At 45.8% G+C, this 14,115-nt stretch overlaps 1 protein-coding gene and 1 long non-coding RNA gene across 3 annotated transcripts in view; one reads left to right on the forward strand and one right to left on the reverse strand.

The window, feature by feature from the left end:
- Nucleotides 1–6,675, reverse strand: part of SOBP (sine oculis binding protein homolog) — a 156,584-nt gene extending 149,909 nt beyond the window's left edge. The window contains exon 1 of one of the 2 annotated variants that reach the window (XM_082732061.1): nt 6,419–6,675. In XM_082732061.1, coding sequence (XP_082588187.1) covers nt 6,419–6,514 — 96 coding nt within the window. In that variant the 5' untranslated portion in view covers nt 6,515–6,675. The remainder of the gene's footprint in view (nt 1–6,418) is intronic. The other variant, XM_082732062.1, reaches the window with a different exon arrangement.
- A 3,617-nt stretch (nt 6,676–10,292) lies between these two features.
- LOC309865595 lies at nt 10,293–11,383 on the forward strand. The gene is made up of 2 exons (XR_014312190.1): nt 10,293–10,415; nt 10,918–11,383. It is a non-coding gene; the product is annotated as an uncharacterized lncRNA (long non-coding RNA).
- The last annotated feature ends 2,732 nt before the right edge of the window (nt 11,384–14,115 follow it).

The raw sequence follows: 14,115 nt of genomic DNA on the forward strand, positions 1-14,115 counted from the left end.
GGTAAAATTTAAATAATGCAAAAGAAATATTGTAAGAGCCCTTGACACATTTACTCCACATTCATGATACCACTGGATCAGATGTTTTTCTTAAGGATGAAGCGCTCCCCACAGATGACCCAGTAGAGGCCATCCACATGATGGAGTCAGAAGAGCAGCCGGTTTATACCTGGGTACCCAGTGAAGCCTTGATGGTTTTACCCAAACTACAGCCTATTAGCCTGAGATCCCTTCAAGATGGTCACTGCATTCCATTTGGATCATTTTGTAGCATAGTCCTTCGCCACAACGCAATGATGACAATGCCGTTCTAAGGGCAGAAGACACATCATCACACTAAAATCCAATTCCGGCCTGGAGCACGCCTGCGGAGAAAGTCTTGTTCTCTTATTGATATATTCTAAATGGGAAGGCTCCATCATTGGCATAGGAAAACAAAGTTGTGTGTTTCCACATATAAAACCTACATTGCTTTATGGTCTTTTTGTGACATGGCATAATTATGTCCCCACATTTGAATCTGTGGCCAGGACATCAAATGTCCTATAAAAGGTCAAACAAGTGCTATGACATTGCGGATTCCAGCCCTGAGGCTAACATTGTGGCAAGCAAGGCAGGTGTGTGGCTATGGGCAGCTGTGTCCCATCGCAGCTGCAGAACCCCCCTAAAAATCACCAGGACTTGGTACATTGTCTTTCTGTCCCTGCCAAAGCCACTCGCCTTAAAACAGGACAGAGTTCCACAAGCCTTTGGTTATGTAAGAGATATTAACACCCATCAGTCTACGGATCCTAAAATATACATTCAGCAAATCTCACCACATTCTTTCATGTCTGTTTACACGTTTCAGTTGGCAGCACCAAAAACAAAGTACTCTTTTTTTTTCCCCCTCATTCTACCCAGTAATATCCCTTTTCTTTTAGGAAAATATTCAATAATCTTATTAGCTTGAGAGTGTAAATGTGGCTGACTTCCCATTCCACAAAAGGAAGTTTGAGACTTCAGAGCTTTTTAAATGTTCCGCCTTCTACTACTTCTAATAATTTTTTTTTAATTTATTTATTTGACAGACAGAGATCACAAGCAGGCAGAGAGGTAGGCAGAGAGAAAGGGGGAGGCAGGCTCCCTGATGAGCAGAGAGCCAGATGCGGGGCTCCATCCCAGGACCCTGAGATCATGACCTGAGCTGAATGCAGAGGCCCAACCCACTGAGCCACCCAGGCACCCCTAATAAATTTTTTTTTTTTTAAAGAAAGAGAAGTATAAAGACTTTTAATGAAAAGGAAACTTACCTAGAAGATATAAAAAGCATGGTCACCTTAACAAAACACTATCTTTCTCTGTGACTCTCCTTTTTTCAGACAGTCACTTGTGCTCACTGATATTTGCCCTTTTTGAGGCCCTGTTTTTGACTTTCCTTTAAAAACTCTGTTACCTCTTGGTTTCTTTGAGTCTGTCTTTCACACAAGCAGAGTAGGGCTTGGCTTCTCAGAGCAGTGCTTGGCAAGCACAGAGGCAGGAAACGCAGAAGGGAATGAGTCTGTCAGACTCATTTTCTTCTAGTTCAAATGTTTATTTCAGATTCGGGAGGAAGTGGAGTGGTTCCTTTCCATTTCCTGGTCTCTGGAACCTGCAAGTTGTATAAGGCTTCGAGAATCTTGCTCTATCACACTCACAGGTTCACAGACGGAGAGAAAGTCTCTTTTCAGAAAGCCCTGGTTTGAACAGAGCAGAATTCATAGCTCTCCGCGCCCTCCCACAACTCTCTTAATGGGTTTTGAGTGGAGCCTTGAGCAGGACAACAGAGAGCAATGTGGAGGACAAAGCTGGTGGGAACATCCCCTTTCAGCTTCCAAGGAGTACGGACCATGTCCCAGCTAACAGGAGTCCCCAGCCCCGCCACGTGGCACACCTGGGGCCACTGCTCAGCAGCGAGGTCTGACAGGAGTTGTGAATGCCACGGTGAGATCTGTCCTGAGCCCACTTTCTAAGTTCCTGAGACTGACTGTGTCTGACATTAAGATGGAGAGTCAGCAGCAAAACTTAAAATATACCTGTTTTAGTAATGAGCTGATTTCAACCTTGAACATGCTGACTTTTCCACACTGTGATTTCTCCTTTTTTTTTTTTTCTTTTTAAATGGAAACCTATTTATTTCACTGCACTCACCAGCTTGGTTCTGCAACTTGCTTTATTGTCTATGCAGTTGACACAGGTCATTTTTAATGCCAAATGGAGACCATCAGAAACCAAATTAGCAAATCTTGTGGTGAGTTTACTACTAAACTCTAACAGATGTGCCTGTCTCTTAACTGTAGGCAACAAGACTGTAGCATAATTTTAGGTACAAATTACTTACTGGGAATATTTATAGACAAAAAAAAAATTTCTTCAGTAAAGGAGACCTGAAGACATTTAACTCAGATTATCCTGTAGTTTAACAATTGATAGAGAAATAACACTGTAAATGTATTAATTATGGTTTGTTTAGGAAAGTTTCCAGGGCAGAGAGCTTGATCTAATCACATTGGTTTTGTCAGAGCACTTTAAAAGATAAAAATCTGACTCATTACCTCTACTCATAATATAGTTTTTTTGAGTTGCATTACTGTTTAGTAGCCACTAATCACATTCCCTAAGATCTATGTAAGCAAAAATACATACCCTTAAGTACAACTGTATTTATACTTAACACCTGTATTTACATTTACACATTCAAAAGTACAAACTCATTTTTATGTTCTATCTACTGTGCTCTAGGGGAACTCCTACAATGAATTAATCCTTCTATATGTTGGGATTCCCTCCTAGGATCCATTAATTATGACACATATGAGCTAACAGTATATTGAAGACTATTATATCTTCACTAGATACAATCACAATACTCACTTTGGAAACCAAAAATAGTCAAAATGCAAATTGCATCACCATCTAATTTTTTTAAATCGTCTCTACTGGTCTCTAACTAAATAAGGCACACTTATGGTAAGTACAGTAAAGTAACAAGTCCCTTTAATCAAGAAAAACCAGGATGAAGTGAGGAAGAAGAAAAGGAAAGATAAGGAAACATTGTAAAGGTCATAATGAGACAAGCATTTCTACTTGAAGATATTTTTACTACACTACAAGCAAGCTATGCCAAGTCATGTACTCTTCACACACAAAATTATATTGTATCAAATTCAAATTTGTTACAACTGCCATGCACATTAAACCAGTGATAACGAAAATGTAACTGAATATCTGATCTAGTCAAACAGCGACCAACATTAGCTCCCAGCCACATGAAGACAATCTCCAATGCCATTACTGGTGTCAGCTAAACCTCAGCCAGTTTGTCCTCTCCAGCCATTTTTAAATTAATATGTAACTATCTCAATTAGGAGATCTTGAAGAAAGCCTCATGATGAGGTGATTTTGTTGCTCATTCTCAGCGCCCTGCATTTGCTGTACTTAAAATAGACACTTGCACCAATGTCCTTTCTATTACCCGAAGGGGGGGAAAAATCACATACACACCAGTCCTTTCTCTTTCAGCTCACAGAGAAGCAACTTGATCCACCCAGTGTTGAAACCCGAGTAGGTCACTGTACACCATGATAAAATTCCCTAATCCCTGAGCCAAATCTCCCTAAGGGGGGCCTCCTCCTGACCCTCCACTTCCCAGGCTGACTTTTCCATTCGCTCTCTCCTCTGTCCCCCTTTCATTTCCCCTACCTTCAAGCCTTGATATGTGATCCTCGGTGGGGGCTCAGGTTTCCGTTTTTACAGCTTAGGCCGTGCTAGCTGTATACATTCCTTTCTTTCTGCCGGGCAGTGATTACTTACCAGGGTTTAGTTTACACTGGTCCAGATGAAAGCCGTTCAGATGAAGGCAAACACAGTCAGGCAGCTCCAGCAGCACCGATATGAAGCTGCACAAGGCCACATTGTGTTCTCGGTGACATTTTGTTGCACATATTTTTATACAGGGCAACCAACTTGTTATGTTACTCTACACTGTGGGTTTGGGGACAAGGAGGGGTAATAGTAAGATGACGCTGAAGGGGGGGGTTATTGATGCGGTTGGTAATATTAAAAGCAGAAAAATATTAATGAGTTCAAACTAACCCTTTCACGGTTTGACTTTGAGAAAATACTTTTCAAATGAAGACTTTGGGGGCTCTTCTCTTAGAGGAATACCTACAAAACAATTCCACTGGAAATGGGAATTCATGCCTGTTGGCATGGTGTGCACTGACATGACTGACAATTTCCGCCGGGTTCTCTCACACATGGGTCCAAACCAGACAGAAAATGCCAATCCTACAGGCAACTGAATTATTTGCTGCGTAAAACTTCTTACTTAATGCTGCTCTGCGCAGAAACAGTGAGGACAACTTCAAATAGTAGATGGTGATTTGGAAGAAAAATAACATTTTTTAAAAAGAGGAAATTCTGTGCACGGAGGTTAATACCATACTTAGTCCTGCAACATTGGCTAAAAATTGTGTAATTTTTCCCCTTCACACAATGTTGTTTTTGTTTCTTCCTCACCAGTTCAGACAAACATCTGTTATACTGTAGAAGGACAACTATCTCCCAAACCACGGAGTGCGCCCGCAGCCAAAGTCAACAACGCGAGCCCGAAGCATTGAGCACAGTCAGCCTTTATATCCAGCCGGGATAACATTTCACATGTTTTGATTAAAATTAGCTAATTTGTAATTCTAGAACCTATGAAACTTAAAAGCTGCCATCCATATAGATCACATTAGGCAGTGTTTTAAAGGGCCAGCACACACTGATTTCCTAGTGGCTTCACTTCTCTCCTCTTCCCTCACCCCATATTTAAAATGAACTGGAAAAGTAATCTGGAAATGCAGGACAGGAGGGAAGGGTGAGAAAGAATGGTTTTTGTAGACTGTTTGAATTCCACCTCCATTGTTAGACAACTCCTACTGGTTTCTCTTTTTTAAAACTATCACTGAATTCAATGGTGGTTTCCATCAGAAGGAATGGCATTGATTTCCAAGGCAAATCTTCCTAAACTCTCTTTGGACCGATTGAGGCTGCCCCTCATGGTTTCAGACACAAAGTTCCTCACCCAGAAATAAAAACTCAAATCTCCAAATTGAGATTGCTAAACATAGGCACCTAGGTATTCATACAGCAAGTCTTATCCATGTGCCCCTTTCTAAACGGGCTTCTCAGAAGGCACTCTAACAGAATATGTTCTAACCAAGAAAGCGTCAAAACGCGATAAATTTTATTTAGTTGCATGCCATTTTCATCCAGTCTGTCTTTTAAACACAAACTTCGCCAACCTGACAAAGTCAGTTGGCAGTGTTTAGAATTCTATGCAGAAGACGGTGAACATCAGGACGGCTGCGGAATGAAAACTAAAGTCCCCCTGAAAACTGCTACTTGCTTGTAATTCACAAAAATAAAAATATATATATATATATTTTGAAATCCAGAGAGACTCGTGAAATCAACACAGAATAAAACCCTCGCGGGGCAAAACCTTCAACTTCATGGAAAATAAGGGGGGGGGGGGGTCCGGAGCTGAGCGGTGATCTTGTGCAATCGCTCCAACGCGAACAGCTGGAGCGCCAGGCGGCTGCGCTCACCACCTCTGGAGCACCGCTGGCCTGGCGGGGAGCCCGGCCTCGCCGACAGGACTCCCGGCTGGCCTTTCCGAACAATGGGCAGGCGCTCTGGAAGGCCGCCCCTCAGACAGTTATCTTTCAGCCGGGCTAGCCCAGGTCTGCTAAACTGGGAAGCGAAGCACGCAAAGGGGAGCGGGAGGCGGAGGCAGCCGAGTGAGAGGAGCGGACAGGGGCGGGCGAGGCGAGCCGGCCGTCAACACGGTACCCAGACCCATGCCGCCGGGGCCGCACTTGCCGCGGCACTGACAGCCTCTTTACACCACCGCAGCTGGCTAGTTGGGGGGAAGCGGGATCGAGGAGCGGGGAGATGAACTGAAGGGCAGGGAGCAATCGAGCGCTCCCGGGGTTCCTCGGCCCAGCAGCTCCTTAACTTTGGAGCGATCCGAGAAATGGTTCCCGAAGAAAAGGGGTAAAACTACACCGCCGACTAGGAAAGCCTCTTCACCAGGTCCACCCGCCACTTGGGCCCCCGGTCCCCTCCCACTGAAACGCGCCTGTGCCAACCTGGGGTTTATAAGGTTAAATAGTATGTGGTTTCCCGGGCGCCCCCCACCCCCCATCAAATCGGAGGCAGGCAAATCTCGGGGATGCAGCCCGCGAGTTGGCCTCGGTTTTGCACCTGGAGGAGGAGCTGAGGCTTTCTGGGCATCCTACAGAAACTGACAAGCGCTCCCCGTACCCCCCCCCCCAAATCCATACAACGGCCCAAAGGGAGCGAGCGGAAGAAAGAGCTCAGTCTCTCCAGCCCCGAAGTCCAAAAATACCTTCATTTCCTCATTGATCTCCCTTTTCACTGGGTGAGCCGGTTTCCTGCTCCTTTTATTTTCCGGAGGTCTCCCTTCTTTCTCCATTTCTGCCATGTTTTTGTGTCTGGTTTCTGTGGAGATGAAATGGCTGCTGCCGCCGCCGGCGGTGGTGGTGGTGGTGGTGGTGGTGTTGGTGGTGGTGGTGGTGGTGGTGGTGGTGGAGGTGGTGCTGATGGTGGCAATGCTGGCGGAGGTAGCGGTGCTGGCGGGGCTGGGGCTGGGGCTGGGGCTGGGAGGGGGGAGGGCAGGCGGGCGCCGGAGAAGCGGGGTCTCTTCTAGCGGCGGAGAACGTCAGTGGCTGTCAGAGGGAAAGGTAGCTCGAGGAGTCTCGGGGATGCCGCCGCCGCCGCCGCTCCTGCTCCCGCTGCCGCCGCCGCCGCCAGCGCCGCCGCCGCCGCCGCTGCCCCTGCCGCCGCCGCTGCCTCTGCCGCTCCCGCCGCCGCCGCCGCCGCCGGGCTGCATCCTCGGTGCCCCGTGGAGTCGTCAGCCATCTTCCGTCGCTCTGTCCGTCTGCATGGGCGAGCGGAACGAGGGCCGGGCGCGGAGAGAGCTGCTCTGGGCGTGCGTGCGTGGATGTGTGTGTGCGCCCGGGAGAGCGCGCCAGCCCCGGCGCCCAGCGCCTCCCGCGAGCCGAGCCGGGGGCGGGCCGGGGGCCGGCGCGGGGAGGAGGGGGCGGGAGGGAGGGGGAAAGGTGGGGGGGCTAGGACGGCCCCCGGCTCCCGAGCGGGCGTGGCTTCCACCGTCACTGAATACGCGGATGCTGCGCGGCTTCGGGGGCTGCTCGCGGCCGCTAGCTCATCCGCGGCGGGCACCGGCGGGACGCGGCTGCCACCTCGGCGAGACGGGCCCCGGGGCCGCCCCGACCCCAGCTGTTCTCCTTAGCTCCGTGATGTGGGCTCGCGTGGGTCTGGAGTTAGCTTTTGAGCCCGTCCTAAAGGCTGCTAAGGAAAAAAAAAAAAAAAAAAAATGAATGGGGGTGAAGGGAGGAAGGTGGGCGGTGGGAGGGCACGGGGACCCGAGGTCGAGTTGCAAAAGGGCCGCTTCTCTCGGGGAAGGCTGACCGCGCTAGCCGCCTGCGGATCCGAGCGCCGGGGTCTCGGGGGGGAAGGAGACCACTGCCCGGACTTCCCCCCGCAGTTGCCAGGACAGTGTCCTCTCCGGGGGCCCCCTCAGGGCGCGCGGAGGCAGGAGGCCTCCTGGAGAGGTCCCTGTGCCAGCTCCGCGGGTTCCCAACGCGGCGCGGGCTACGACTGCGCTGGCAAGACCGCTTTTGCCTCTCAATGAACCACTTAGAAGTAGGACACCTCAGCCCTCAGCCCCCTGTTCTTTCTTCTTTCTTTTCCCTCCAGTTCGCGCTCTCTCTCTCTCTCTCTCTCTCACACACACACACACACACACACACACACACACACACACGTGTCTCACTACAAAGTAACAGCTTTACCCTGTGACCCCGCACGCACCCTTGTCCCAGTGCCCTGGGTTTAACCTCCAAAGCATTGGATGCTGCTGAGAGCGCAGGGTCCCGCGTAGGGTTCCGTGGTCCGGGTGCTGGTTGCCCTCGCCCCGCCCGACGGGACCCTCCCTACACCGCCCGGCGACACTTCTCCGTGACTCCCCTGCGCCCGGCTGCTCTCCCGCAGCCGTGATCGCTCCCCCTGAGCTCTCGCGCCTCCGCTTTGGCCCTCTCGGTCCACGCCTGGGGCCAATCAAGCTCGGATTGCATTTGTCGCTCTCTGGGTGGAGGCATTGGTGTGAGCGATTTGATGAGGCTTGGGTGGGATACGCAGCCCCGACCGCTCCTACGCGCTGCAGGGGGCACATTGACGTTCCCCTCTTCGCTTTCCCGCGCCGCCACACTTCGTAATTACCTGACACAATGCGATATGGGGGTGTTCATTGTTCCACTGCTTGTTATTATGGAGTGTTCATTATAACAGTGGTGGAACTTAAAATTACACAATTTTTTAAGTACTTAAAGATTGAATGAATCGGTTTGGGGAATATGAGTCAGCTTTCCATTAAAATCTTTTTGGCCTGTCAAACGAGGCTCATTCTGGGTATCACGTTGCCTAATTTGCATTTTAGCACTGTTTTGTTTCTAGAACGTCAAATTAGAGATATTTGGGAGCTACTCGGGAGGGCTAAGCACTTCTACGGTGGCTGTTTTGCATCTTAGCATTATTTTGGGTCGTAAATGCCAAAATACAAATGCTTGGGAGTGTGTCCAAGAAAGCTGAGTACCTCCCGTCGCCTCTTCTCTTCCCTGCGTGGAGGGAGGTGCGGGGGAGCCGCACCCTACTCTGCGTGGCTCGCTGGATCCCAGGCGAACCAGGAGGCCAGAGTGAGAGAGGCAGAGTCAGAATCTGCTCCTGCAAGGGGTCCAAGCAAAACATTTGCCCGGAAAAAAATGTTTAAGATCCTGGGGTGGTTATCTGGGGCAGAAAAACTCAAGAGAGGTGGATTGCAGAGATTTTAGGGAGTGCTCTGCTGTACAGGCATCAATTTGTTCAAGGATTTTCCAGCAACCTCTGGGAGCGTACCCAGGATACACAGGTGTGAGCCCAAGTCTTCTGGGAAGTCTTGAAGCCAGTAGTAGCCCACAAACGACCTACAACGACCCTGGCAACAAGAATGAGGAGAAGAGCCCAAACCTGTTCGCAATAATGCACTACTTCCCGCCTCCCCCTTTCGTAGAACAATAACAACATTTCCCAAGGTGTGAAAGTGGGTATAGAGCTTCCTGATGCTGTTGCCAGTAGGGAGAGAAGGAGAGCGGGTCTTTTTGGTTTTTCAATCTGAATTTCATCCAAAACATCTGATAATACGTGAGCTGGAGGTAGTTTGTTTTCTCTGTTTTGTCCTCTTGGTCTTTAATAAGTAGTCAGAAACTTTTTTTTTTTTTTTTTTACTTTTAAATATTCTAAAACGGTGGGAACATATGTTGTAAAGTATACACAAAGGGAAGCTTTTTGTCTTCTGAAAACATATTTAAGTCCCCTCAGTTTCCTTTAGTGCCAGAAGCATTACAATCGATTCACTGTTGTTCACTTGTATTAAATAACAAGTTATATACCCAAAGTCCTAAGATACAGTTTCACAAGTTAAGAATAAACAGAAAAGGTGAACTGTAGCCCAAAGTTATATTAAGAGGCAGCTATACTTCCTTTAAAAAAGTTTCTTCTTCTGCAATGGCCCATTTAATAAAAGTAGTGATATTAATCAGCTACCTGTTCTTTCACAGTCCTGTGTCCTCCAGAAAACTGAGGTTGAGAATATTGTCTTAGAATCCACGATGCTTATCTTCAAGTGAGAGAATGAAGGCTCATATAGTATGTGTGTGGGAACTTTTAGTCCTGAATGAACTTCAGAACTAATGATTGTTATAGCTTATTAATGTCAAGTTTTAGGTTTCTTCAAATGTATTATAGATAATGACAATTATAACAAGAGTTGCTGCTTTATGAATTTGGATATATCATGAGTCTGATCATGTTCCATAGATAACTTTATACAGTCTGTTGGACGATAACCCCATGTAGGTAGAAATAATCTCCTGCATTTCAAAAGAGCCACTCTTTCCCTACTATGATTTACCATTATGCCCCAGCCGCCAGCTCACACACACACACACACGCACGCACGCACACCACCACCACCACCACCATCATTCAAGGCCCTAGACATAGAGATAGTCTTCAATATTCCCTTTACGACCCCCAACAGTCACCAAGATAAGTATAGGACTGACCTTTTTTCTACATTCCTTGGGCATATTTTTGCGACGTTTACTCTACAAGTCCTCTCTTGATATTCATTCTACCCAGATTCACCTAGAAAATACATCAGAGAGAAGATAGGAAAGCCCCAGGATGGCATGCTTTGGGCCCTCAACTTCGAGATCTGCTTCTTTGTTCTAAGACCACCTAACTCTGAGGCCCAGTCTTCCTGCCTGGTAAGGAATGAATAAGTATTTGCTGATTGATTTGTATGACATAATAACACACTTACAAAGAGACTTTCCTGTATATTGTTTGAAAATAATGCTCATCTTGAACAAGCTCTGTGGTCTAACTAAATGCAGGGACTAAAATATGCAGAGAAGTTACTATGCTGAACCCATGATAAGAATTACCTCATTTAATATTGACAAAATCTCATGAGGCAGCTGTTCCTGCTATCCCCATTTCACAAATGAGAAAAGTAAGGTCTACACAAGATAAGTTATTGAGTCACAAGCTAGTAAGTGTTGGGCTTTGTGTCTGTAACTTTCTGTCCAACTCTAGTTATGGATTTCTTGATACTATGGTAACCCGATTTAATGAGTCCCTTTTAATAATCTGTGTTTTATCTAATCTAAGCCCCAATTGATCTGTTTACATTTTAACCCCTCTGAGATTGTGATACATCTTACAATGAATTCTTATAAATGACAGCTTTTTTTCTCCCCTCAATAGCACACTCTCCACTCAGTGGTGTGTTTGATTATGTTAGAATATGCTACAACAGCAAATCAGAAAATCTCAGGACTTAAAGCAACAAACATTTCTACTGCTTGCTCACACGAAGTCTCCTGAAGATCTGTGTCACTCTCCAGAGCAACTGTCCCCTGTGTGATGACTTGGCATTGAACCTCCATGCCAGCATGTGCTTCCATAGTCACTTCTCTAGAAGATGGAACCCTGAAGGAGCTCTCACCAGCAATTAAATGCTCCAGCCCTGCAGTGACATATGTCAGTTCTGTCTCCAATCCATTGGCCAGAGTTAATTATATGATCCTGCCCAACAGCTAGGGAGGCTGGGAAATTTAATTCCCCCATATTCCCCACTGGAGAGGAGAACTGGATGTGGGGGAGCATTTAACATAAACCACAAGGCATCTTCATTGAGTAAAATATGGTCATTAGGATCAATCAATGTAAATATCAGGGATCTTTTTTATTCAAAACCGATGAGCAGCAATTGGCTTGTGATTTGTTATACACCCCCTAAAACATACTTTCAAAGTCTGTGCTCATGTTTAGTTTCAGAGGACAGAAATTCAAAGTCAATTTCAAAAAGGACATTATGCAACAGCATAACTATAATACAGGGGCTTTAACCAGGGGTCTACAGGTGAGCTTCCAGACCTTTGGAATGTCCTAAAATCATATACAAAACATTCAGCTCATTTTTTTCTGGGGAATGGGCACGTATGTGTCATCATATTCTCATTTGGGATTCATGACTTATTCACTCATTTATTCAACAAATATATATATTGAGGCCCTACCATATTCTAGGCACTCTCCTGGGTGCTTGGGATCGAGCAGCAAACACAACAGATAAGTTTCCAAATTTCAGAAAGCTTATAGCCCAGAGAGGGGACGATAAGCAAGCAAGCAAGCAACAGGGAAGGCAATTTTAGATACAGATAGATGACAAAAGAACAATGTACTAAGTAAGCTACAAGAGTCAGAGGTCAGCTTTGCTAAAATAATCATAAAATATCTTTATGAAAAGAAATTTCACTTCGAAGGGGAAAGGTGGGAAGGAACTGCCCATGCAAAGATTTTGACAATCTGGAGAAAAGTGTTCTGGTCACAATTCTTCTTTAAAGATGTATTTATTTATTTATTTATTTATTTGAAAGAGAGAGAGAGAGAGAGCACCTGTGAGCAGGGTTGGGGGGGGCGGGCAGAGGGAGAGGGAGAGGGAGAAAGAGAATCTCAAGCAAACTCCCTGCTGAGTGTAGAGCCTGCCAGCCCCGTGGGCTGGGTCCCATGACCCTGAGGCTATGACCTGAACCAAAACCAAGAGCTGGTAGCTCAATGGACTGAGCCACCCAAGTGTGCTCTGGTCAGAATTTTAAAGGAGCTGAAGAATGGATGTGCTGAGCACATTTGAGAAATGGAAAGGTGTCTGTAGTGTAGAGAACAAAAAGAGCGGTAGGAGAAGCAGGGAAAGAGGGATACAGGGCCAGATTATATGGGACCTGTAGACCATAGCAAGAGATCACAATCTTATTTTAAAAGCAATGTGGATGGATGCACTGGGTCAAGAAACCTTCCTTTGCGTGGGAAGGCCCAAGTTTCTTCCTGGCTCCGTTATTTGCCTGTGGAGGTCATCCGGCCATCATTAGCTCTACCATTAAACACCAGGTTAACACAACTAGGCACCCCCTTGAGCGGGGATCCCCGTTCTCCTTGCAGTTCCAAGAACATTCTTGTCCTCTTTGCCATGGTGTCAAAGTGAAGACTGTGACCTTCCTAAAAGAAGGACAGTCTTTTTTAAATCACAGGTATATAAGGTCCTCAGCTAGTGGCTTCAAACAAACTCAAGGTTCTTTGCAAGACAATAAGGGGCTTCATTTCTTTAGGGAAGGAGGGCTTGAGCAAGTGATCTTACCTTAGTCTTAGTCTACACATTTTCTCAAATGTGAAATGTCTACATTAGTCTACACATTTTCTCAAATGTGAAATGAGAATAGTAAGTTACATTTTCTAGTACTCTTGTTATGATCACATATTATCTGTTAAAGCGAGCTAAAAATAGAACTGCACAAGTTTCTCTGGACAAATATGTACTATCTGCTCTTTTGAAACTCATTGTTGTTTTACAGTAGCCTTAGGTTTATATGTACGGACTAACAGAGGTAAGTGACAATTTATGGAAACCTGACACATGAGGAATAACACCTACGTAATAATAGTGTTCTTCATTTTCAATATGACGTCCCTTTTAATAGTGATTTGTTAGAATGTTATAATTTTAATTTATAAAAAGGAGATCTCTATATACACTTTCAAGAACATTTCAACTGTACTTACTGAGGCAAGTATACCACTACCTATCAATTCAAGGAAAAGATTTACTGGAGTTATAATTTTTAATTCCTATCCACTGAATTAGAATGAGATCAAAGTCCAGCAATTATTTGCTCCAGGCATCTCTATGCTCAAAAAAAGAAAAAAAAAGTTAAACTCCACTATCAATGGGTATGTCTGAATATAACAGCTTTATGTGTAATAAGCCAGTGGAAATAAATGAAGACCACCCAAAGGAAAACAAAGCAAAGCCTGTTTATCGAGGGTAAGAAAGCCAGCCACCATCACCTGCATTTGGCAGAGACTCAAAGGCAGGCATGTGGGTGGGAAAGCTTTATAGTGGAAAATAAAAGGCTTCAGGTATATTCTGATTGAAGGTTTTTGGCATGGAGAAACTGGAGGCTAACTAGAAGGTGGGCCAAAGGAAGCAGGACATCCTATGCAATTAGTCTGGGGAGCCTATTTGGCTTTCTCTAGTTGGTCCTGAGTTGGAAGGGGGAAGTATGGTAAGGAATGGGAAAGCCAGAAGTCATTGATGAAGTCTCAACCATTCTGGGATGATGGTGGCTTCTCTGGTTTGTTGCTTCCAAAATTAGGGATCAGAGTTCTGTTGCCATGTGGCTTTGCCATTGTACATTCGTACGGTCAGTCTCTCCATTTTAAGCCTGACGACTAAGACAAAAATAGCTCAAGGTTTAAGGTAGCTTCCATTTGCAGTGAGATAATATTTTGATGTATGAAGAAGTGCTTTGTTTTGTTTATACTTGTTATTTCCTTTCTACCCCATGCACTTCATTCATTTGGCATCCATTGCTTCTGAGTAAGGACGTGATGAGATAAATTCACAGA

The sequence above is a fragment of the Mustela nivalis genome, assembly GCF_964662115.1.
Source record: "Mustela nivalis genome assembly, chromosome: 5".
In the NCBI taxonomy this organism is placed as follows: Eukaryota; Metazoa; Chordata; class Mammalia; order Carnivora; family Mustelidae; genus Mustela; species Mustela nivalis.